We start from the raw sequence: 23,079 nt of genomic DNA, 5'->3' as shown, positions 1-23,079 counted from the left end.
AGTTTGGCATTCTCTTCTAGCGACTTTTGCTCCGTCCTTGGCGAGAAAGATGGTTGTGGAATTAGCAGATGGTAGGTGGGTTTGTTCGAAGATAGAGATTAGGAAGAGAGAGAAAGGGAAGTGAGACAGAGGAAGAGAGAAAGAGGAGGGGATGGGCAATAGCGACGCTAGGGTAGGGTGGAGGCGGGTGGCGGTGAGGCATGGTGGAGGTGGGTTGGTTTAGATGGGAGGGGCGAGAGAGACAGAGGGGGACGGGAAGGGTGGAAGTGCATCAAGAGTAGGTATGGGTAGGTGAGGTTTTTATTTTTATTTTTTTCCAAAAAAATCATTAAATTATGAATTTACCCTTAATTTAGACCGAAATTTTGATGACATTTGAAAAAATTGATAATAGGCTCTCAATTGGCGATCTTTAAACAATTGGAGTCCTTAATTTACCGAAAAATTTGTTAAAGGCTTAAATTGATAATATGCAAATAGTTCAAGGGACAAAACTACATATATTTATTTATGTGGAATACATAAACCAAATTTTTTTTTTTTGGACGAAAATACATGAACCATTGTTTGAGACTATTTGTTGCGTTTTTTAGGAGTCAGACTCAGACACATTGTGTGCACTGCACGATGCATGCAATAATTTCATAGGAGAATAATTGCCACTACATAATGGGCTGTAATGCAATGCTAAGGCATTGGGGTATTTTGGGAAATTCATAAACTGAAAGGTTGACATCATCCTAATTGTAGAGCTTCCATAACAGGAGAAATCCCAGAAGTACGGCATCCATAGAATGGCTTGTAAATAAGTTAATTTGGGTAAATCCACGTCAGCCCATAATTAGCACCATTAATAATGAAAGCGGTAGGTCCCAGCTAGAAATAATTTTATAATAAGCTTTCAAATTTTCAAATTGAAAAAATACACGTTTTGTTTTTTGGGATGACAACTTTGATGAATGACAAGTTTATGGAAAACACACAAGCTTTTGCTCATTTTTAATAATATTTGTTTGGCCTTTTTCAGTTTTTCCTCCTTTGCCATGAACATGACGTCATTTTATTATTTTTCCAAATGAGGATGGAAATTAGCAAATTTGGATAGTTCAATGAATCTTATATTCAAATTAAAAGGATAATTATAGATTTTAAAAATATGTCGATAACGTTTTTTTTTCCTTTTCTCAATTAAAAAGAAAATGCGGTGAAGGCGACTTAAAGGAATTTTTTTTTAAAAAAATTCTATAATGATGTTGAAAATAAAAGTAAATTTTAATAGTCTTCATTTAAAAGAAAATATTAATTGTGTCAATTCTCTCTACTCACTTCTCCACCTCTTTCATTTTTTTTTATCCTAATTGTTTATCTATTTAATTAATAAGTTCTTCAATTTTCGTGTTTTTGAATGAATTTAATATAGTTTAAGAAGTCTTTCGGCAGTTATGTTTGAGGTTATATTCTATTTCACACGTAGAAATTTTAAAGGTCAAAAGTCATTTTTGATCCTTGTAGTTTGCCTTTTTTTCACTTTTGGTCCATGTAGTTTAAATTTGATCAATTGTGCCCTTTAGTTTCATAATTATAGCAATTTAAGGATAAATCAAGCTAAAACTAAAATTTGGTCAACAGTTGACTTCTGTCCAATGTAAAACTATATATACAAATTCAACAAAGAAGATAACAACCAAATCAAATAAATAGGTGTACATGACACTAGAAAGTCAAGAAGGTATGACAACTCTTCATCAAGAATTTAGGGTTGGTTACCCTATGGAATTGGCATTGAACTTTATTTCCTTCCTCATTAGAAAAAAAAAAAATAATAAAGTCAAGGTCAACAATAATCTAACGAAATACAATTATGGCCCCCTGATAATTTTTTACAAATTAATAGTTTCACAAAAATCATGTTACAAATGTGTTTTTGTAAACACCCACATCTTTTTCTTCTTACTTTGCTTTTCAAGGGGGGGGTTGAACTATATATATATATTTTTAACTCCGATCTGACCAAACAAAGAAGATATATATTTTATCAATGTCACGCGGATGGATAAAAAGATTGAGTCAAGCAGATAATCAGAATAATAAAGTCTCAAAGGTGACCATAAATGTTTAAATAAATAGAGTAAAAGTAAAAAGAAATAATAAAAAAACCAAAATAGTGAGAAACAGGCAGGCAGGTAGCGGTAGAGACAATTCGGACAACGATAGTAAAGATAAAAAAATAGTCTAATCCAATTATAATCTTAGTCTAATACATTTTTAATTTGTTTTTATCAAATAGACCTAATCTAATTTTTAATCCGATAGACAAGGAATTTGTAAGTAATTAAGAGTGTTTATCATGCATTGAGTCGTAAGTTCGATTCCCGGCTCTCCCAATGTCGCTTGTATCAAAAAATTTCTAATCCAATAGAAGCAAATAAATAGCTACCAGCCCATACAAAGTCACCAGAAATAGGGGAAAAAGAATTAAAAAATCTATTTTTTATTTTTTATTTTTTCTTGAAAAAAGGGAAAATTTCTCTCATTCAGTCATTCTTTGCTTGCTCCTTTTAACATCACGGGATCCCCATCCCTTCTTTCTCTCTTTCCTTTCTTCCTTCTTTCTTTCTTTCTTTCTTTTATGTCTTCCATTTCCTCCTCTTCCTCACCTCACTACCACCACCTGAACTCAACTTCTCTACATTTGGGTTTCACTCTCTTCCTTCTCTCTGCTCTGCTCTGCTCTGCTCTTTCTTCTAACAAAGAGCATTGAAGCAACAGAGAAAGCTTGAAATTAACAAACTCTGTATTTTTCTGTGTGTTTCTGGGAAGCTGAGGCGGTGAAGAAAATGCCCCACACTACTGGCAAATCAATGCAAGAAATGGGCTTTGATTCTCTCACGAGTCGCTTCCGTGACTCAATGAGTTACAACAGCGACACCAACAATAAGAACAAGCCCGATTTCAAAGAACTCGATCTGGGTTCACCGGTTTCGCCATTGATGACGCGGAGCTCTGTCAATGGTGGCAATGGCGGTGTTGTAGCAGCAACCACTTCAAGCGGTAGTTCAGGTACTTCTTCTGGCTCAGTTTCGAGCAAAACCAGCAATGCCCAGTTGGGCAAAAGATCGGATTCCAAATCCAACAACCACTCCGGCGAGCTCTCGGTCTCATCCGAAACAAGCCCGAGAGCCTCCGAGACGGTCCGATCCGGTACGACGCCGCGTAATTGGAAGCCAGCTCACCGGAGATCGGTTTCTGCTGGACCGCCATTGATCTACTCCGGTGGAAGCGTCAATACCTGTATCAGCACTAATGCGAGTACTAATACAGCAACTTCTTCATCATCTTCTACTTCAATTGCCTCAACGACCACTGTGTTTCCAAGCGGCAATATATGCCCATCTGGGAAAATCGTAAAATCTGGATTGGCCTGCAGAGCAAGCAACAAGACTGATGTTTTGGGGTCTGGGTGCGGGAACTATGGTCATGGCAGCATAGTGAGAGGTGGAGGTGTGAAATTAGATTCAAATGTTAATACAAGTGGTGGGAGTAATGCTAATGTACAGTTTGGTGGAGAGTCTGTGATGGGGAAAAGGGCAATGGGGAACTCTGATCCAGAGGAGGTGAAGAAGGCTGGCAATGAGCTTTACAGAAGAGGCCATTTTGGTGAGGCATTGGCATTGTATGATCGTGCTATATCCTTGTCTCCGGAAAACGCCGCCTACCGGAGTAACCGGGCGGCGGCATTGACGGCGCTCGGGAGGCTGCTGGAGGCCGCGAGGGAGTGTGAGGAGGCTGTCAGGTTGGACCCTGGTTATGGCAGGGCGCATCAACGGTTGGGTTCTCTGTATCTTCGGTGAGAACTGTTGAAAACTTGAGACTTCATCAGTCAAAAATGTGCTTTTTATTTGTTATTGGTTTTGTTTCTTTGTTGTTTGTATGATTGTGTTTTCTAGGAAATTTAATGAGTTTACGTTGCTGGTTCTCTTTGGGTGAATGTGATTGGTCTGTTTAGTTTCCATGTGCTTTGTGCGTAAGTTGTGTTTCTGATTGGTGTTGGTGCATCTGATGTGGGTTGTCTCTATGCGACATTGGTTTAGGCACTTCCAGCTTTTGCTTCAGTTTAATATTATTTGTATTGTCAAAGGATAATTTTTCATATCATTGTTCTCTGTTGCTGGCAGTCTGAGTGGTTTTTAGAACAGCCAATTAGGGGGTTACTTTCTGAGATATCATTTTTCTCTGTTGGGTTCTTTCTGTTTCCCTGTCCTTATGAGTTCAGATATGTAATATTCTGTTGCCTCATCCTTGGTATTCTAGATTGTCGATTCCTTTGGATTTTGTTTCCATTGCAGAGCTTGCTGCTTGTAATTGAACTGTTTTTTCAGTTTTTTCTTTTCAGTTTTAGTCTGAAAAGTACAAAGGTTATACCCTCCATGGATGCAAATTCATGGGTAATTTAATTGCATAGTTCTTAGTTGTAGCCCACCATTTGCTTCTAGAATTATTTTAAGTTTTCCCCAGTTTATGTTTATGTTTTGATCCGTTCTCTATGTTGCATGTTACTCTGAACTATTCAAATTTATTCAGTGTCATCTCAGTTAATAACTTGGACACTTTGCAGTTTTGGGCAAGTTGAAAAATCCTACCGTCACCTCTGTATTCCTGGCCAACAGCCGGATCAGTCTGAGTTACAGAAGCTGAAGTCACTGGAGAAACATCTGAAACAATGTGAGGATGCCCGTAAGCTTGGCGATTGGAAAAGTGTGCTTAGGGAATCTGAGGCTGCCATAGCAACTGGAGCGGAGTCCTCTCCTCAGGTAGAACCTAGCTTGAAGTCTCACTTTTTCAAATTGACATAGAACCAAAATTTTCAAATCGCTTTAACTAATTAGAATAAAATTACAGCTAGTGGCTTGTAAAGCAGAAGCTCTATTGAAGCTCCATCAACTCGAAGATGCCGAATCCAGCTTAACAAATATACCAAAATTTGAAAATTACCCTTCTTCTTGCTTGCCATACAAATTCTTTGGTATCCTTATTGAAGCTTATGTACTGTATGTGAGAGCCCAGGTTGAGATGGCATTGGGAAGGTAAGCACTGAAGTGGAAACTTAAAATTTTTGGCAGCTAGGGCTTTTAGAGTGAGTTAAAAAGGTAGTAGATTTTTTGCAGGTTTGAGAATGCAGTAGTAGCAGCAGAGAAGGCTGGACTGATTGACTGCAGTAATGTTGAAGTTATGAGGGTATCAAATAAAGTGAAGAAGGTTGCAAATGCTCGTTCCCAGGGCAACGATCTTTTTAGCTCGGGAAGATTTGCTGAAGCCTGCTCTGCTTATGGAGAGGGCCTCAAATATGATAGCTCCAACTCTGTTCTCTATTGCAATAGAGCAGTTTGCCGGTCTAAGCTCGGACAATGGGAACAGTCTGTTGAAGACTGCAATCAAGCCCTCAAGATTCAACCTAATTACACCAAAGCCCTTCTTCGAAGGGCTGTTTCTAATGCAAAGGTAAATTGTTCTTCATATGGGAATGTGGATGGGCATTCCATTCTTTGAATTCTTTTTTTGTTGATTTATATGTGATTTTTGGTGTCTTTTCTCGTGAATTTTATAGCTTGATCGATGGGCAGAGGCAGTAAGAGATTATGAGGTCTTGAGGAGGGACCTTCCTGGAGACAGTGAGGTTGCTGAATCTCTTCACCGGGCACAAGTTGCGTTGAAGAAGTCTCATGGAGAGGAACTTCATAATGTGAAGTTTGGTAGTGAAGTGGAAGAAGTTTCTAGTTTGGATAAGTTTAAAGCTGCAATATCATCACCTGGTGAGCTTGATCCATTTTAATTGCCTAATAATTCAATCAATTCCAAGTATCGTGTCTAACTGAAGATTTGACGTTTCAGGTGTTTCCGTTGTTCATTTCAAAGTTGAATCCAATGAGAAATGTGAAGAAATATCCCCATTCATAAATATGCTTTGTGTTCGATATCCATATGTTAATTTTTTTAAGGTAGGTAATTTTTTCATTGGTCTATATTCACCTCATGTTAAAGAGATCATTCCACTGTGCTCCTACCATTTCAGATCAGATTTATTCCATTCTTACATTAATTCATTGTACATCTCATAAGATAGTAGGTTTCTCTGCCTTTTATTTCCCCTTATGATATGAGTCCAATTTTTTTGTGTTGTTTTCAAATCGCGTTTGAATAACCAGGATTCATAGTGCTCATAATAGCATCATCAGTATCTATTTTCGAGGATTGACATTTACACACTTTGTTGTTTGGTTGAAGGTGGATGTGGAGGAGAGCTTATCAATAGCGAAAGCTGAGAGCATAAGAACCATTCCAACATTTAAAATTTACAAGAACGGAGAAAAGGTTAAGGAGATGGTCCGTCCAAGCCATCAGTTTTTAGAGGACTCAGTGAGAACCTGCAGCTTCTAGCAGCCATGCCTATTTCTGGTCTGTCCTCATATTTTATGGTAATTCTCCTAGTATTTACCATTAATCATTTCATACTAGGATTACCATTTTTACCTGTGACATAATCAGCAACTAAATTGTTTCAGAATTTAAAGGCAGAGAAATCCTGCAGAGAGAAATAGCTTGTTAGTCCACATTTGGAATTATATACATATATATATATTTTTATTAATTTTCTCTCTAGATTATTCCATGCCTTTGGATTCCATTGGTTGTCCTTTTAAAGTTTTTTGCTTCATAATGCCAGCCTCATATTGTGTCCATGTTCCTGATTTTGAGTAAAGGAGCTGAGAAAAGTGTATAGTTAATTATTATGTCTCTTTGGTTGAGTATTTTGGAGAGAGAAAGAGAGGAGCAGGGGGGGATGTTGGCTGGTAGGTGGCATTGTGTAAGATCATGTTACATACACATTTTTTCAAATATAAACATTTACCTTCTTTTTCTTCTCACAGTGGTTTTTGATTTTCCAATTTTGGATGGATGGGTCAATGTATCAGTATCAGTTTTGAGACCAGCAGCATTTATAGATTCATCTCGTATTTAAATATCTGCCCAAATTCATTTTTAGGTATTCTGTAACTAAATTCAAAGACTTGCCGTTTTACTTTTCCCTATTTCACAAATTTGAAATCCCCACGGAATTAAATAGCCTTTGGTCTAGTGGTAGTTATCTCCCTTTGGAGTAGTTCCTAGTTCTACTCTATGGGGGCGGTTTTGTTGTGAAGACCCAGAAAATAAAAATAGAAAAAAGGTACGTACAGCTAATTTTGGCTACATTATTGTTATAAGACCTCCAAAAAAGAGAGTGACCTTGATCCTCCCCTTGTGTTAGCGATCCTTGGATTGAACATAGTATTACGTGTAACTTGTCTGAAAAAAAATAATCAATAGTAAAGTGCTTAGAAGTTTGGAGTCATCACATTTTCTAATTAGGGCTAACGACAAAAGCCACCCTATAGGTTTGGGGTGGTTCTCAATATGGACCACAAAATATCAATTTTATTAATTTACACTCTTATGTTTTCAACATCATCAAATTTCATCCTTCTGTTAAATTGATCGTATGATCAATCGTTAAATGCTGATGTGGCACTGTACAAAAGCCAAAGGGTATTTTGGGGTTGGAAAATAGTCCACTTGGAGACCGATTTTGGATTTTTAGAAAAACATTTTTCAAATTGGGCGCTATTTATTTGACTGTTAAGTTGCCTCGAGAAAGAAAATACTGCCCAAACCCCCTAATTTGACTCAACTTTTTTAGTAACTTTTTATGACATGGATTTTTATTATTTTTAATATTATTAATATTATTGTTATTATTATATAATATTATTATTTTCGCCAAAGGAAATGGACGGTCGTGCCTGTCATGACCACTGCAGGGCTTTCGCAAAATGGTCTTCTTGTCAATGCCCTAAATCCTGAACAAGTCATCCATTTAAGTATTACATGATGTTACAAATCTAAGACCACTTTGACCCTAGCAAAGGGCAAGAGCAAGAGCGGTTACTGTTTATGTGAATGGTATCTGCCTTAGCTTTTTTTTTTGTTGCTTTTCCACCTATTGTCATGACAACTCAATGGCAATTACTATTCATATGAGATTAAATTTATTTATATAAATGAGATTAATAATAATAAAATTGCTATGTATAAAATAATATTATGTATTTTTTTGGTAATTTTTCAGAATTTTTGTCGATTTTTTTAAAATTATTTTCTTTGCTAATGTCGGCGCCCTCATACAATAGCTTAGGTTGTTCATGCCTTCGAGTTTGCCCAGTTTTGGTGGAGCCCACCATCTGCCTGGGCTGAATTTGATCGTTGGAGTAGGTTTCTTTGGCCTAGGGGGCCTTTTGCCATGGCAAGTCCAATCGGTGGACTTGCTCTAAGTGTTTTGATATTTCATGAACCTATGGTATAATATTACTAAATAAATACATGTTATAATATGAGTGAATCAATAACACTCAAATGCTAAAATTTTAATTTGGGAACGTTAAAATCCAAAAATTGAATTGAGTACAGAGAGGCTTAGCCCAGTTTATAAGCATGTTTATGGTCAAGGCCGGCCCATAGCATGTGCGGACTGGTTGAACGCACAGAATCTCCTAAAATTAGGGGCCTCCAAAACCTTGAAGCCCAGCTACAAAATAAATAAATAAAAATGGAGTTTCACTAAAATACCCAAAATGGGGGCTGAAATTATAAAAATACCCAACACCCAAAACACTTTATAAACATACCCAAAACTCATCATTACACACACTCAAAACCCATTTATAAACATACCCAAAACCCATCATTACACACATACCCAAAATCCATTTTGGATATGTTTCTATATTTAAATAGTGCTTGGATATTTTTATAAATACATGTCTAGGATTGGGTATTTTTATAAATAGGCCCTCTGCATATTGAGCTTTCACCCTTTCGAATGAAAATGGGCCTGTTTGCATCTAAATTAATTTTTATTTTTATTTTAAAAAAAATTTCAAATATTATTATACTTTTTTACTTCCTTACCAAACGTGTTTGGGCCATAGCATGATTTAAAGTATCAAATTTATTGGTAATAAAGTTGAAAATTTTGGGATTCACCTGATTTTCTAGGTTTCTTGCAATCATGCCTTCGAAATCCAAATCAAATATACGACATCTAACTTGGATAGCATAACCACAAGTCAAATTTACCATTCCATCATTAAAAGGTAGAGAGAGAAATGGGTTTGGAAGGGGTAATTATGTCTTTTCCAGCAATGAAAGCGAGAGCTATAAATCAAGACCAACTGGAAAAAGCTCGGGCCCGCTTACGGAAACTTTCGGGGCTCGTTTGGTACACAGATTGGCTTGGACTAGCTTGGACTAAATTTAGTACCATGTTTTTTTTTATCTAATCCTAGTCTTAAATGGGATTGCTAATACCGGGCCCACCAAAAACACCTCCTTAGGAGGGGACTACTAATCCCATGTGGAAATGGAGGATTAGCTAGTCCTAATGCTCACCAATGTATAAAATGCATATATTATATTGTAAAATTAATAACATATATTATTATTATTAAACTTACTTACACATATACTATAATGTACATATATACATGTATATACACATAAATATATCATATATGTATATATGTATATATATACATACACATATATATAATATACATATACATATATACATGTATATTATTATTATAATATACCCATATACACATATACATATTAATATTATAATAATAGCATACGTGTATATATGTAATATATATTATATATTATATATTATAATATATATATATATATATATATATATATATATATGTGTGTGTATATATATTATACCCATGTATGTATTATAGTATACATATACACACATATATACACATATACATTATATATGTATTATATATATTGTAATATACATATATACATGTATATACATATATATATATATGTATATTATATATATACATACATGTATGTGTACATATATATATATACATATGTTTATATTATTTAGAATATACATATATACATGTATATACACATACATGTCACATATATTATAAAATACATATGTACACATACATAATATATGTATTTATACATATATACATATACATAGATAGTTTTGAAATAAAAAATAAAAAATCTAGTCCTAGTCCAAGCGTACACCAAACGCAGGATAAGTGTTATCCAACTTAGACCAAGCCAAGCCAAGCCAAGACAGTCCCTAAGCATAGTCCATGCCAAGACAGTCCTGTGTACCAAACGAGACCTCGAGGTTTAGTTTGGCCTAAATTAATCTATTAATTTAAAATTGAGCAAAAAAATAAAACACAATTATAAAAATTAAAAAGCAAATTAACGCGGATTACATAAACATAGATTAATTTATGTAATCTTATTATAGCATAGTATAGTTGCAAGTACGAGTATCGTTCTCACATAGATTTTCTATTAACTCTAGTTGTCTAGACCTAATTGAAGACTTTTTTATGAACTTTTTTATATACTAACTGAGTGAGAAAACGATGACTAATTGAAAAGTTGAATTCTTTTAACCAAACCAAAGGAAACTAGCGATGTAGAAATTCCTATACATCATGTTTGGGCACAATCAATGACTGATTTTAGAACTAACAGCAACCGATGAATGCTATTCGGTCTAATGTCATCAAGTTTTTCATTTTATTATAGGTCTTGAATTCAAATTTTATTAACAACAATTTTGAATAGAAATAACTAATAGATAAAATAATTTAGAAAGAAAAGCAAAGCTTAACTAAACAATACTAAAACCTTAGATAAAGTTATTCTTTATGTCACCAAATCCCCTACATTATTACATAAACATAGATAAGTTACTTCCATTTAATATCTTATTCCCACTTGCTTCTTAGTTGTTTAGAAAAAGAGAGAAAAAAAAAAAGGAAAAAAGAAGAAGAAACATCAAAAGCCCATTGACTTGAACAAGAAGTAATTAAAACCCATGCATAACCATGCAAATGTCTCACTGGCGCCCAAGTTAAGCAAATGCCTCCACAGGGAAGGTCTTTGTGATCCCAGCAAGGCTCTTGAAGTGAATCTTCCCAGTTGGTGGCTCATCCACTGTGATCTCACTGACTGGAGGCCACAGCACCAGCTCCTTGGCCTTCACACCCTTGAGCTTCTTGATCCTCTTCTTCTCAACGTAGCCGGTGATTTCAGTGTCATAGCTCACAAGCTTGCTGATCAGTTTGAACTCGTGCTCCACCTTCTTCTCTTGCACGATCCACATGTACCCCGTGCTTTCGACGAACCCGACTTCGATCACACCGACCAAGGGAAGAACTCCTTGAGGGAGTTCGAATTTTTGGAGAATAGAGACTGCCAGTTTCAAGCCTTCTTCGTGGCCTTTCTTAACTATGCCCCCTTCTTTCTCTGCCATGCTTAATGATTAGCTTCTGGTTATGTTAATTAATTTTGTTAATGGAAGGAAGATGAAGTCTTATATCCATTTATGTAGCTAATACCAAGTACAATGGAAACAAACTAGATACATGGTGGAAATCGAAGTATGTGCTTCGTTTTAGTCGTCACAAGTATTGTTTCACTTTGCTATATCGTCCCACATGTTTTCTCTATATTAACTAAATGTTCATCACTAGGCAATCACAATCACACAATTTTTTTTATGTTTTTTTAATTTTTGTTTTTACAAACTGTCTTTATAGTCTAACTAAGTTGTATTACATATACACTTAATTGTTCTAGTTCCCCTTGAAAGTATTGTTAAATCTCTCATTATCATTTGGTAATCAAAGTGACCCACATTACCCTTTAACTGATATTTGGCTTTTGACTTTACCCTCCATTGTCAAGTGTGTCGTAAAATCCTTTAAAATTGTTGACATGGCATGAAAGAGACTCATTGAAAATGTGTCATGTCAAATGGTCAACAATTCATGTCATGGTTTGTTGACATTTTCGAATGTTCTGATTTCCTCTAAAGGAAACCTTGTGTTTATAAAAGATCATTTGAACATACATGAAGAACATAATCACTATTATGAAGAAGCTTAAAAATTAAAATCATGAGTTCAAAAACAAATCTTTTTCCCATACCTTTAATCCTAAAGGATTGAAGCACCTAGAGTCTTCTACACACTACTAGAGAGAGATAAGAAGTTCCTTTATACCTTTGAAGCACTACCTTAAGCAAAGCTAGCTCTAGGTTGATCACCCATGGAGGGCCTTCACCAAAAGATTCTCCCAAAAAAACCACACAAGTGCTTGGCCTCTAATTTCATATACAACAAAAAAGAAAACATGGAGAAGGAGATGAGAACACAAAGAGGTGTAGGTGCTAGCAACACCTCCTAGTGTGGCCGGCCATGGTCAGGTGAGAGTGAGAGTGCTTCACTTGCCTCACTCAATTCCCAAAACTTTAAAACCCTAAGATGACTCAAGGTATGTATTTATAGGCTAGGGATTCTTTGTGTTATCATCTCCTTCTGCCTTACTCAATTCCTTGCTTGTTGGGCCTTTTGGGATTCTTCACTTAAGTTTTCATTTACAACTCATTTTACAAGCCCAATTGACATTGAACACCAAATCTAATTTTCAATACAATATCCGAGCCTTAATTAATCAATTAATTTCTAATAACTAATTAATACCTGCTTATAATCATTTAATTAATTTCCATCGCTTGGCTTTACGGGTAGTGGGCAATTTGGACTATTCCTTAATCGATTGTGAATTAAAACCCTTTTTAATTCTCCTTATTATGAGGATCTAGTTATGGCATGTCCTCAAGGCTTCCACAAACTATGAGTGACGTCTACCAACATTTCACGGTTACCTAAGCCAATATAGAATGAGGTGGAGAACCTATTCAATTGGAATTATAATGTAATATGGTCTTTCTCTAACCCAATGCTCTTAATCACATCATTAGCGCACGGAAAACATGTTAAGCCCCTAATGTGAAATCCAAGCTTATATGACTCATACAAGTACGATTGAAATCAAGGACTAAAATATCGATAATATCGACAAAATATCGAAGATATTATCATTTTTGGGGAGAAGGATATTTTTTAACATATATGTGTACTTATTGTATAAATATCAATAATTTCGGGGAAATTTCGGTGCTGATAATATCCTTTAATTATCATCAACATTTGGTCAATATATCGCAATATGGACATGGAATAGAAAAAATAATGAAAAGGCTTATACGCGTACATGGGGATTCGAACTCGTGCCACTCCAACGCCTTATCCACCACACTACTGATGACTTTGTTATACACAAAATCAACCATTTCCCTACCCTTCATATCCCATGTCTTTTGGGGTGGAATCGAGCTGCTCATGGAAAAAATTCGAGACCCAATCTTTAAATGATTTTCCGTGTTTTTAGACCCCCCATATTTATGAAACCCTAGATATTTTAGACCTTGATTGGAATTACTATTCTCAATCATACCTAGTGTTTCAGCCGAAGACTCCCGAATCATATCGTCAAAGTATTCTCTCTCTTTACTTAAAGTAGACATTCCTTGTTGTACACTCACTTGCCTCCATGAATTGATCACGAACCCCCACCATACCTTATGGTCATGCCTCGAGGAACACAATGCTTTAGTATGATTAAAGGCTCACAACGCTTCCATGAGACAACTGTGATGCATTAGGTCGAGGACTAATTTACATTATTGCAACCATGGAGATTTTGTTTGAAATGTAGGTAAAACTTTGATACAAGATTCCTCGGTTGATCATGTTGAGTGAATTTACTCTTTAGTGAACACACATACACTTGTCATAGTGTTTCTACACAAATGACTTGAGACTAGTCATCTTTGCGTATTGTTGATGCCTAGTTGACAATCCTATGGCCTAACTTCTCCTACACTTAGGATTTTACAAGCACCTAGTGTAACAAGTTCTTCATTTTCCTAGTGTAAGTTCTTGTTTAATTTACATTATGTTGTCTTTTAAATTCAAGTTTATTTCTGTTCACCCGTTTTGATTTGTTTCCTGTGATGGTAGGGTAAAGTTCCCCATTAATTCAAAGACCTTGGTTTGGTCAATAAATTAACTTTCTTTATGTGTTGAGCGTGCCACCGTTAGCAATTTTTCAATCATAACAGACTTTGAGAGTAAGGATAACTTGCGCCCCAAGCTATTGACTCTAAACAAAACGATTGTGAATTTGGGTGAGGAATATCTCCCAAGTAAGTTCTTTTCTATGCCTTAGACAAGTAAGGACTTTATGATTTTTCTCAATATAAAACCAGTAGTTCTGGCCAGAGTAGATGGTAACAGATTGAACTAATTTCAGGCAGAACTCCCCTTTACAAGGCTCAAAAAGGAAAAACTGACTATGCAAAGATAAGAGGAGGGCTGTGCTTCCATTTCTGTCTGGGTAGTTGCCTCTGTTCTGGGCTGGACTGGATGTGTCTATGCTGGATTGGACTCTTAACAGCTTCAACTGCTAGGCTTCAGTTGCAAATCGATACCAAGTTTGAATTTGGCAGAGCTTTAATTCATTTTAAGCCATGGAAGGCTTTTGGACGGGCAGAACTGGGATTTCTCCGGTCTGAAAGGGACAGAAGTGACTGGACGTGAGCTGGAGGTGTACTGTGGTACCTGTGTTGCTTAGTCAGGGCTCTCCATAAATTTGTTGAGGTTTTCGTATTTGAGAAAAACTCAAACTCTACTTGTCTTGGCTTTTGCTGAACCAAATTTGTAACGAGAGAAATCTCGTTATTGTTGATTTGTAAACTGGGATTCAAATCAGAAGCAGTATTCTAACTATCTTTGCTGGGAAAGGTAGGATGATTCTGCAAGCTTGTTGAAAAAGCTTTTGAATATTGAAATGCTTCAGACTCTGGGTCTGTTGGACTTTGTTTGGAATTCTTGTGATCAAGTGATCATTTTGAGTGTTTGTCTTTTGACTGAGTTTTTGGTTGTGTTGATTGCCTCTTGCTCTGTTCACCCTCTCTCATATATATAAGAAATGTTCTTGAGTGGGAGTTTTGATTCTTTTAATATTGGGCGGCAAATAATCTCAAAAGATCTTTAATTTTTTTTAAAGAGAAAGAAGGGGGTTCTATCCATTTTTGGCAAGCAAATACTCAATGATCAGTTCCTGAAGTGACCATTTTTCTGTATTTTGATGGGGTGCCATGCTCTTCTTCTTTTTCAACTGCTTTTGCAAGAGTCTGAAGTTTTGAGATGGTAAGTTCTCAGTTTTTGAACAGTTCCCTGTTTCCCGCTTATCTTCTTTTCACAGAGGCTGAGTCTGCTTATCTCTTGAGAATGGTGTCTTCTCTGAAATAGGAAACTATCTTTTAAATAATTAAAACGGAGTTTGATCTCCTGGCAACAGAGTTTTTTCAGAGACATCCTTCTTTATACCTGCCCCTGCTCAATCTTTAATTTCAGCCGAAGTTATTGACTTTTCCAAGTCAGGGGTCACATGGGTCTGTTCCTTTTGTGGGTTTTTCTCTTTTTAAAAGTTGCCAAGCCCATTTGTTCCTTTGGCTCAAACCTGTTTTGGTTTCTTTCGAGGCCCAAGTTTCTTCTTGAGACGGCCCATTTGTTCCTTTGGGCCAAGTGATATTGCTTTGGACTGTTTATTTTGTTTAATGGGCTGGGCGCGTTTGATGGGCTGAGGGCGTCATTTGTAGGTCCAGATTAGCAGCCCAAAATGATGTTGGTTCTTATCTCTAGACCAGGCGCACCAAATTTGGGCATAAACAATTTCCATTGCTTTACTTTTCACTGTTATCGCATTTTCATTAAGTTTAATTTCAAGTTTAATTTAGTTTATCGTTCTTATCGCTTTTATTTCGTTCTTGCTTTATTTATCGCTTTGATTTATTTTATCGCACTTTAATTCTTGTCTTTACGTTTAAACGCACATTTAATTTGATTGCATCATTTTCACTTAAAAACCTAAAAATCACAAAAACATCCATATGAAGCCTAACCATCCTCGAGCCCGAGGAAGTGAAAGAACTTAAGCCAAGAGGAGGTTCCTTGCTTGACAGATCAATCACTTAATCAGAAGTTAGAAGTGCAACATAAGCCTCTGAGCTATTTTGAATAATAAGCGTCACAACCCCTCCTCCCTATCCTCTTTTCTTCCCTTCTTCTTTTGGGTTAGTAAATAAGTCTCCGAGCTATTTTGAATAATAAGCCCCTTGTGGTGATTTCTTCTAAACCATGTTTAGATCGAAATTCTCCATAAACTCTTTTGGGCCAATACCTCAATCAAATACTTCTACCAAAATCTTCTCTTTAAAATTTCTCATTTTCTCTAAATTTATTTCTACCTTCAAATGCGGTTTATTGCAATCTACCCAATTGTTTTTTTGTCATGATTGTTCGATTTGCATATTTGTTTGCTATTATGTGCAATTATGTGAAGTTCTGTATTATATATATAACCCATATAAATGTATAATCAATTTTAAACGTAATTTTAACTTATAAGCAAAACATTTGATTTCCATATATATACCTGAACATATAGTTGTTACCTTCATGATAAATTATTAGGAATAATACTTGATTTAAGGGATGCCACGTACAAAGATATTTACATAAAGGAAACTTACCACTTTAGTTTCTTCCCAAGTGTATACCTAGATGACTAAGCTTTTGTTAAAGCATGAGCTGTTGGCATTAGGAGAAAAGTGGATAATCTAGGAAGTCAAGCATATCACCAAACCTACATTCCACCAATCAAAAACCATAAGTTGCCTTTTGCTATTATAAATAGGAACCATTACCTCAACTTGTTTTAAATAGCATGGATGGTAGTGCATGACAAAAAGCGATAGAGAGAGGAAAGAAGAGGAAAATATTAGAAAGTATAGAACAAGAAATTCGTTGAAGGAACTCGAGGTGTTTTGGACTTACAACTGAGAGTTATACAATAGCTTTGGATTTGAGGTAGGGGTTTTTCTTGGGGAAGCTTTACACATATTAATTTAATTAAATATTGTGAACACTATATTATGCTTGGTAATATTATTTGATTATTATCCTTGATATTGGATGTTTACATGTTGTCAATTATCATTATAATTTGATTAATATTGACATGTTCATATGTTGTCAGTGGTGTTTGGAATTTTTGGGTTGATAAAAGAAATTATGGAAAAGAGGGTAATGGGAAGGATCTTTTGTGTAGTTGAGTCTGACCATTGTAGGGACCAAGTTCAGGCGAGCCCGTGTGCAGAGTAAACTAGGAAATCGGCGGTGTAATTGTCGATTGGGTGATTTGGGCTTGGAGATCAATGGTGTAGACAAGATGACTAGCAAAAGGGGAATTATGGGATAACTGAGATGGGTGTTAGTTTATATAATGAGGCATTTGGAATCACAGTGGTAAAATGCATGGTATGGGACATACAGATTTGCTTGCCCTATTATATAAATTAACGGGTTAGGTAGGATTGAAGTTCATTCATGCATTGCATAAATTGTACATTAAAAATCTCACTAATCACATAAGACATAGGACCCCTTACTGAGCATGTAATGCTCACCCCTTATTGAATCTATTGTAGGTTTTGAATCTAAAGTTTAGTTTGTGACGTGGAAACAAGAAGAACGAGTTGTGGATAGTTTTGGATGCTTTGTTAAAAGTCTGTACTTTCCTGTTATTTTGATTGTAAAATTACAATGTAAATTACTTTGGTTTAAATAGAAGTTTACGTTCAGTTCTCATGTTTCTTGCTATTTAGATTTGTAGTTTTAGTTTTCATTTACCTCACACTTCCAATAAAAATAAAAATAAAAATAAAAATAAAATTTGGGGTGTGACAAATTAGATCGTTGGAAACCATGTTTTCCCCAATTTGTCACATGTTTTGCATTTGCTTAAAGGCTAGATGTGGTGGTAGGTTTGACGATGGTGCTTATGCGGGTGGTGGCGATATTGGTCATTTATGCTCATGTGTTGTTTTAGGATTTTCACTATTTAGGATTTTGTGTGTTTTGATTGAGATTGTGTTTAATTCTAGTGGTATGGGCTAATGGTTGTCGGTATGGATTTTGCCCTTTTTAATTTTGTGTTTTGCCAATTTTAGCAGGTTAGATTTGTTGACATTTTGCGCTTGATGCTTTAAATATAATGTTGATATATTAGTTGTACTGTTGAAGGTTATCTAATAAAGTTATTCTTAACAAAATAAATAAATAATTAACGAAGTTACTCTTCCATTTTTTTAATTAAAAAAACTTCAAAATTGGGCCTAAAAAAATTTATAACGAACCAAAATTGGTCGTATTCAACTTGAAAAGAAATTCAAAAAAGCGACTGATAAAAGTTAGGTCTTTTTCAAGTGGATTTGTGCTCACATAGTTTACTGAGAATTATTTCAGAAAATTGCTACACTAATAATCATATTTCACAGCTCATCTTAAAAAAAGAAAAAGAAAAAGAAAAAGAAGAAAAAAGGAAAAGAACAGAAAAAAAAAAAAAAAAAAAATTCGATGAAGTGGGGCGCATGTTTAAACTTAGTAGGTGATAAAATTAAAAGAGAAGAGATAAACGCAAAAGAGAAAGCAGAGCGAAAATGGCGATGGTGAGTGTGAGCAAAGTGAAAACGAGAGGCCCCAACCACAAGATGTCTCTGGAAGATTACCTTCTTCTCATTCAGTCTCACTCCGACCTCCATCTCACCGCACCAGATCTCAATCAGGTTCTTCTTCTTCTTCTTCATCTAATTTAGCTACATCTTTTACTTTGATTTTTAAATGGAATATTAATTTCTTCTTCATCTCGGAATTTCGGTTTTGCAGATCCTCAGCATGCACGGGTACAGGAAAATCCGCGGAGTCAACAAGGTGAGAAAATTCATTCATTCTTAGCTTCTGTTTGGTTCCAGAGAAAAAAAAAATTGATGAAATGTTCATCGATTACATATCATGATGATTTCCATTTCTTCTCTAGCTCAGTTTGTTGTTTCTTATTTCGTTGAAATTTGCTTATATCTTCCTCGATTTTTCTCCCACTTTCTCGAAAACGCTAATCCATCACAGTTTCCTCTGCTTTTCCCATTTCTTCAACTCTCTAGCAACGTCTGAGCGACGCCGTGAGCTCAATGTCCCTGGTCCAGCCGGCTCGCTCTACGCTCAAAGACGGCATCTTGCCGTTTGCGGTCACTGCGCCGGAGGAAGTCATCGCCGCCCTCGACGTGCTCAACTGGAAAGAGTGCTGCGTCACCTCCATCGAAACCCTAAGCTCATCGAAACACGCCCACTGCTCTCCTCCTCTTACAAGCCCCTGCTACGACGTCACCAAGCACAGCAAGCATCAGCAATCGTCGCCCTTACCCCTGAATTCGGTAGCCTACGGCGTCGTTTCCGCTCTGGACGGTGCTTCCTTGTCCTCTGGAGCTTCTGATACCACTCATCCGGCGAAGGAGTCGGTGCAGGAGAAGAAGAGGAAGAGGTCGCCGAGATGCGGCGGTGGCGCCAATTCTACTGCTTTGGCCTGCGTTTCGTACGAAGCGTGCTGACGTCACAGGTAATGAATAGTCACGACTCACGCTTTGTTTGTGTGTGCATTTTTTTTTTAATTGTTTTTAATTTTTGGAAAATAAAAATTTGAATCTATTTGTATTTTTTGTTTTTCGTTGTGTGTCTGAAATTTGGGTTTCTGTTTTTGTTTCGCAACACCGAAAGCATTTTCGTCTTGGCGGGAGTTTGACACGCGGTTGGTGCTCGCAGTGGTAGATCTGTGATATTCGGAGAAGGCAAGGGGTGTTTCTGTACATTCAGTTCAAGCAGTGGTAGATTTGTGTTTCGAAAGTAGTTGACGAATTGATAATAATCTAATTGTATTGTTTGATGACTGGAATATAATGAAATTGGGATTTTTATCTTCTTCTTTTTTCTTAATATTTACCATGGCTGCATATAAATTTGGAAAGGAAAAATAAGTGCATGAATTTTGGGTATAGTTGAGGAGAGATTTCTTCTTATTGTTTGGCTAAAGAAATAGATACCAATAGATAAAAACACATCTGCCCTTTTTAGTTACAAGAATTTGCATTTCTTATACAAAAGCAAAACACATTATATGTGAGAGATTCACAAGAAATCAATCCCAAAACATAAGAAATCAAAATTATCTGAAACCCATCCGTAGTGACTTGGAGTTGGATTTGGTGGCTTGAACGGTACTATTTACATCCAGAATTGATTTTCTTTTCTTAGAATTTGATGCAGAGACAGAGAAAGAAAGAGTTGGGCTGGGAAGATGAGCCAAGCTTGATTGAACAGAATTGTTGTCGCTGTAGATGTAGAGATTGGTTATATCAGCAAGAGGCTTCCTCCTTAATCTCATCTTCTTATCGCATTTCTTGGAAGATGACCCGTTTCGGGGAACCGGGTTGGTGAGCTTTGCCCTTGCAGAGAAAGGAGGGATCACGTTCTCTTTGTTGGTGGTGTGGCCATGGCAACCAACGACCTCCTCCATGAATAATAAAAACTTTGAGGAGGCACAAACAAGAAACTTGGTGTTATTGGTTGAGTTGGAGAGGGAGTTGGGGCAGCAGCAGGGAAGGAGTGAGGTATTTATAATGTTTTTGTTGGAGGGATATTTGAATCTTGGGTTGTTTTTTTCTTCTTCTTCTTTGTATTCTTAAGGTTAAAGTTTGGGGTTTTGAATTTTGTTTTCAAGGAAGGAGGGAGTTGGCAATTGACTTTTGTTTTCACTGAAATTTTGAGGTAGCAACTGTGGAAAATGACAAAGTTTACGAAAGTAGAAACTTTCGGCGGGGATGGAAGGAGCCAAATCCCAAAACCAAATGTCACCATTTGGCTTCTCTTATGTTTTTTTATTTTATTTTAATAATTGATTTGGCGCCATCATCAAATGTGATCATGCTCATGTCACCAATAAAGGCAAGGGACAAGTCGGCATGCCCGGCTTTAAGAAGCATTCACATTCATGGTCTAGGGTTTGGAAGCTTTGGAAAATTGTGACTTTGATCAACCCTTTTCTAAACTTGAAAAAACTCTACACCCTATATTCAACACCTAAGAAAATTTAAGTACTTGTTCATTTTATTTGGTGTAGTCATAATGGATTTATACGATGTCTTTGCCAATTGAGTCAATGTTCAATAACAAAACACGTTAATTGGGTAGTTTGACGATTTAATTGAAAATGTGTTCAATTTTCTTTTTCTACACATCTTTCCTCATGTGATAGTTTGACGATTTAATTGAAAATGTGTTCAATTTTCTTTTTCTACACATCTTTCCTCATGTGAAAGATAAGACTCTTTTTCTTTCTTCTCCTACTTTTTAAATTTCTTATTTCTTTTTACGCAAACTCAAATTTTGGATCGCCACGAGCAGAGCCGGTCCATTGATTTTGGAGGCCCTATGCAAATATGGATGTCGAGGCCCTACATATACAAGTAGGAGAAAAAAATCCATATAGAAACAAAATTTTCCGACACGGGAAGAACACCTTTGAAAAGAGCTTTCCAGAAAAATTTATTTAGTCACTCTTCCAAATAACATAGCTGATAAATTGATTTTCCAATTTCAATGCTCGGTGAATTCTCATGTGAATGAGGGAGGGAGAAAAGAATTGTGATTTTGGGGAAAGGGCTAAAGCTTGGGTTTTTACAATCCAAAATTTGATGAAAGAGGGTGGTACACTAGTACTGAAGAGAAAATGATTTATTTTGATGGAGGAGAGAGAGAGACTTACCGAAAGAGAAAAGAATATTATAATGAGAAGAGGAAAACGAATTAAATTAGGGTCTCTACTCTCTAAGTCGTGGAAGTTGTTGATAATTAATATTCAATTCAATTTTGGTTTTGGTTTTGGTTTTGGGGCCATGCATGTGGCGTTGTGGAGTGATATTTAATATTTCATTTTTATTTTCATGTTTTAATTAATTGAATGCGTTGACTCGGAAAAATTTGGGGCCCTTAAATTTTGGGGGCCCTGTGCGGTCACATAGCTCGCACACCCCATGGGCCGCCTCTGGCCACGGGTGGGTTTCAAGCGTAGGATAGTTTAAATTTTTTTTGTTATTTTCTTTTTAATTGTTTTTAGCATACCTAAGGTGAAAATAAGCATGAAAAATTGGACAGGGTTTTGTCACGTAATCATTTAACAGACAAACTAACAAACTCACTAACATTTATCAATTTAAAATGCAGCCCAAAATTTAGGGATTTTGTGAAGTTGACTCAAAAAGTTACAATTTTTTTGTTTCTAACTGAGAAAAATTCTGCACTAATATCCAGATAAATAAAAGATGATATTACAATGAACCACAAACTAAGAGAGTTAGAAGAGACATAATCTGTATATTTCTTTCTTTTTTTCATTGGTATGAATTTGTATCTACGATGAGATTGACGAGGAACCAACCTCAAAACATAACAATTAGAAATTACAGAAACAATAAAGGAAGAAAACACATAAGAAAAACTATCTGAAACCCATCCTCAGAGACTTGGAGTTGGAGCTGTTGACTTTACTAGAATTTGTATTATCCTCCTGGGTTGATTTTCTTTTCCTAGAATTTGATGCAGAGCCAGAGACAGAGGAAGAAGAGGAAGAGAAGGGAAGAGTTGCGCTTGGTAGATGACCCGAAAGGCCGGAATTTGATTGATTGCCGTAAATGTAGAGATTGGTTATATCAGCAAGAGGCTTCCTCCTTAATCTCGTCTTCTTATTACATTTCTTTGAGGAAGACCCATTTTCAGGAACTGGGTTCGTCAGATTTGCCATGGCAGAGGAAGGACAAGGAGGGAGGTTCTCTTTGTTGCTGTGGTCGCGGCAAGAAATGGCCTCCATTGATAAGAACTTCGAGACACAGAAAATTCCTGAGAATTGAGAAAGTTGGTGTTATTGTGTGAGAGATGGAGGAGATGGGTTTGGGGCAAGAGAGGAGGGAGTGAGGTATTTGTAATGTTTGGGCGATGATGGGTTCTAATTCTGTTTTGGAGGGAGTTTTGAAATTTATTTATTTATGTTATTTTTCATGTTCGTTTTTCTTCACGTGAAAATATTCGGTGAAATTTGAATTTTTCATAATTTTTTTTGGGTGAA

The 23,079-nt window shown here is 36.1% G+C and overlaps 3 protein-coding genes across 3 annotated transcripts; 2 read left to right on the top strand and 1 right to left on the bottom strand.

Annotated features, from left to right (window-relative positions):
* Nucleotides 1-2,549: 2,549 nt before the first annotated feature.
* On the top strand, nt 2,550-6,920 carry LOC110770813 (inactive TPR repeat-containing thioredoxin TTL3-like). The gene is made up of 7 exons (XM_021975030.2): nt 2,550-3,847; nt 4,616-4,811; nt 4,900-5,084; nt 5,166-5,499; nt 5,606-5,810; nt 5,890-5,996; nt 6,283-6,920. The coding sequence occupies exons 1-7, from the start codon at nt 2,838-2,840 to the stop codon at nt 6,433-6,435; spliced, it is 2,190 nt and encodes a 729-aa protein (XP_021830722.1). The 5' UTR covers nt 2,550-2,837; the 3' UTR covers nt 6,436-6,920.
* A 3,880-nt stretch (nt 6,921-10,800) lies between these two features.
* On the bottom strand, nt 10,801-11,424 carry LOC110770810 (uncharacterized). The gene has a single exon (XM_021975025.2). It carries the CDS (start codon nt 11,408-11,410, stop codon nt 11,009-11,011), a length of 402 nt encoding a protein of 133 aa, XP_021830717.1. The 5' UTR covers nt 11,411-11,424; the 3' UTR covers nt 10,801-11,008.
* Nucleotides 11,425-18,529: 7,105 nt separating this feature from the next.
* LOC110770814 (uncharacterized) lies at nt 18,530-19,880 on the top strand. The gene is made up of 4 exons (XM_021975032.2): nt 18,530-18,694; nt 18,795-18,839; nt 19,070-19,521; nt 19,680-19,880. Exons 1-3 carry the CDS (start codon nt 18,569-18,571, stop codon nt 19,511-19,513), a joined length of 615 nt encoding a protein of 204 aa, XP_021830724.1. The 5' UTR covers nt 18,530-18,568; the 3' UTR covers nt 19,514-19,521; nt 19,680-19,880.
* The last annotated feature ends 3,199 nt before the right edge of the window (nt 19,881-23,079 follow it).

Source organism: Prunus avium, chromosome 3 (genome assembly GCF_965620075.1).
Source record: "Prunus avium chromosome 3, drPruAviu1.hap1.1, whole genome shotgun sequence".
Classification (NCBI taxonomy): domain Eukaryota; kingdom Viridiplantae; phylum Streptophyta; class Magnoliopsida; order Rosales; family Rosaceae; genus Prunus; species Prunus avium.
Note: the sequence above shows the minus strand (reverse complement) of the source record. Positions and strands in the feature narration are given on the sequence as shown.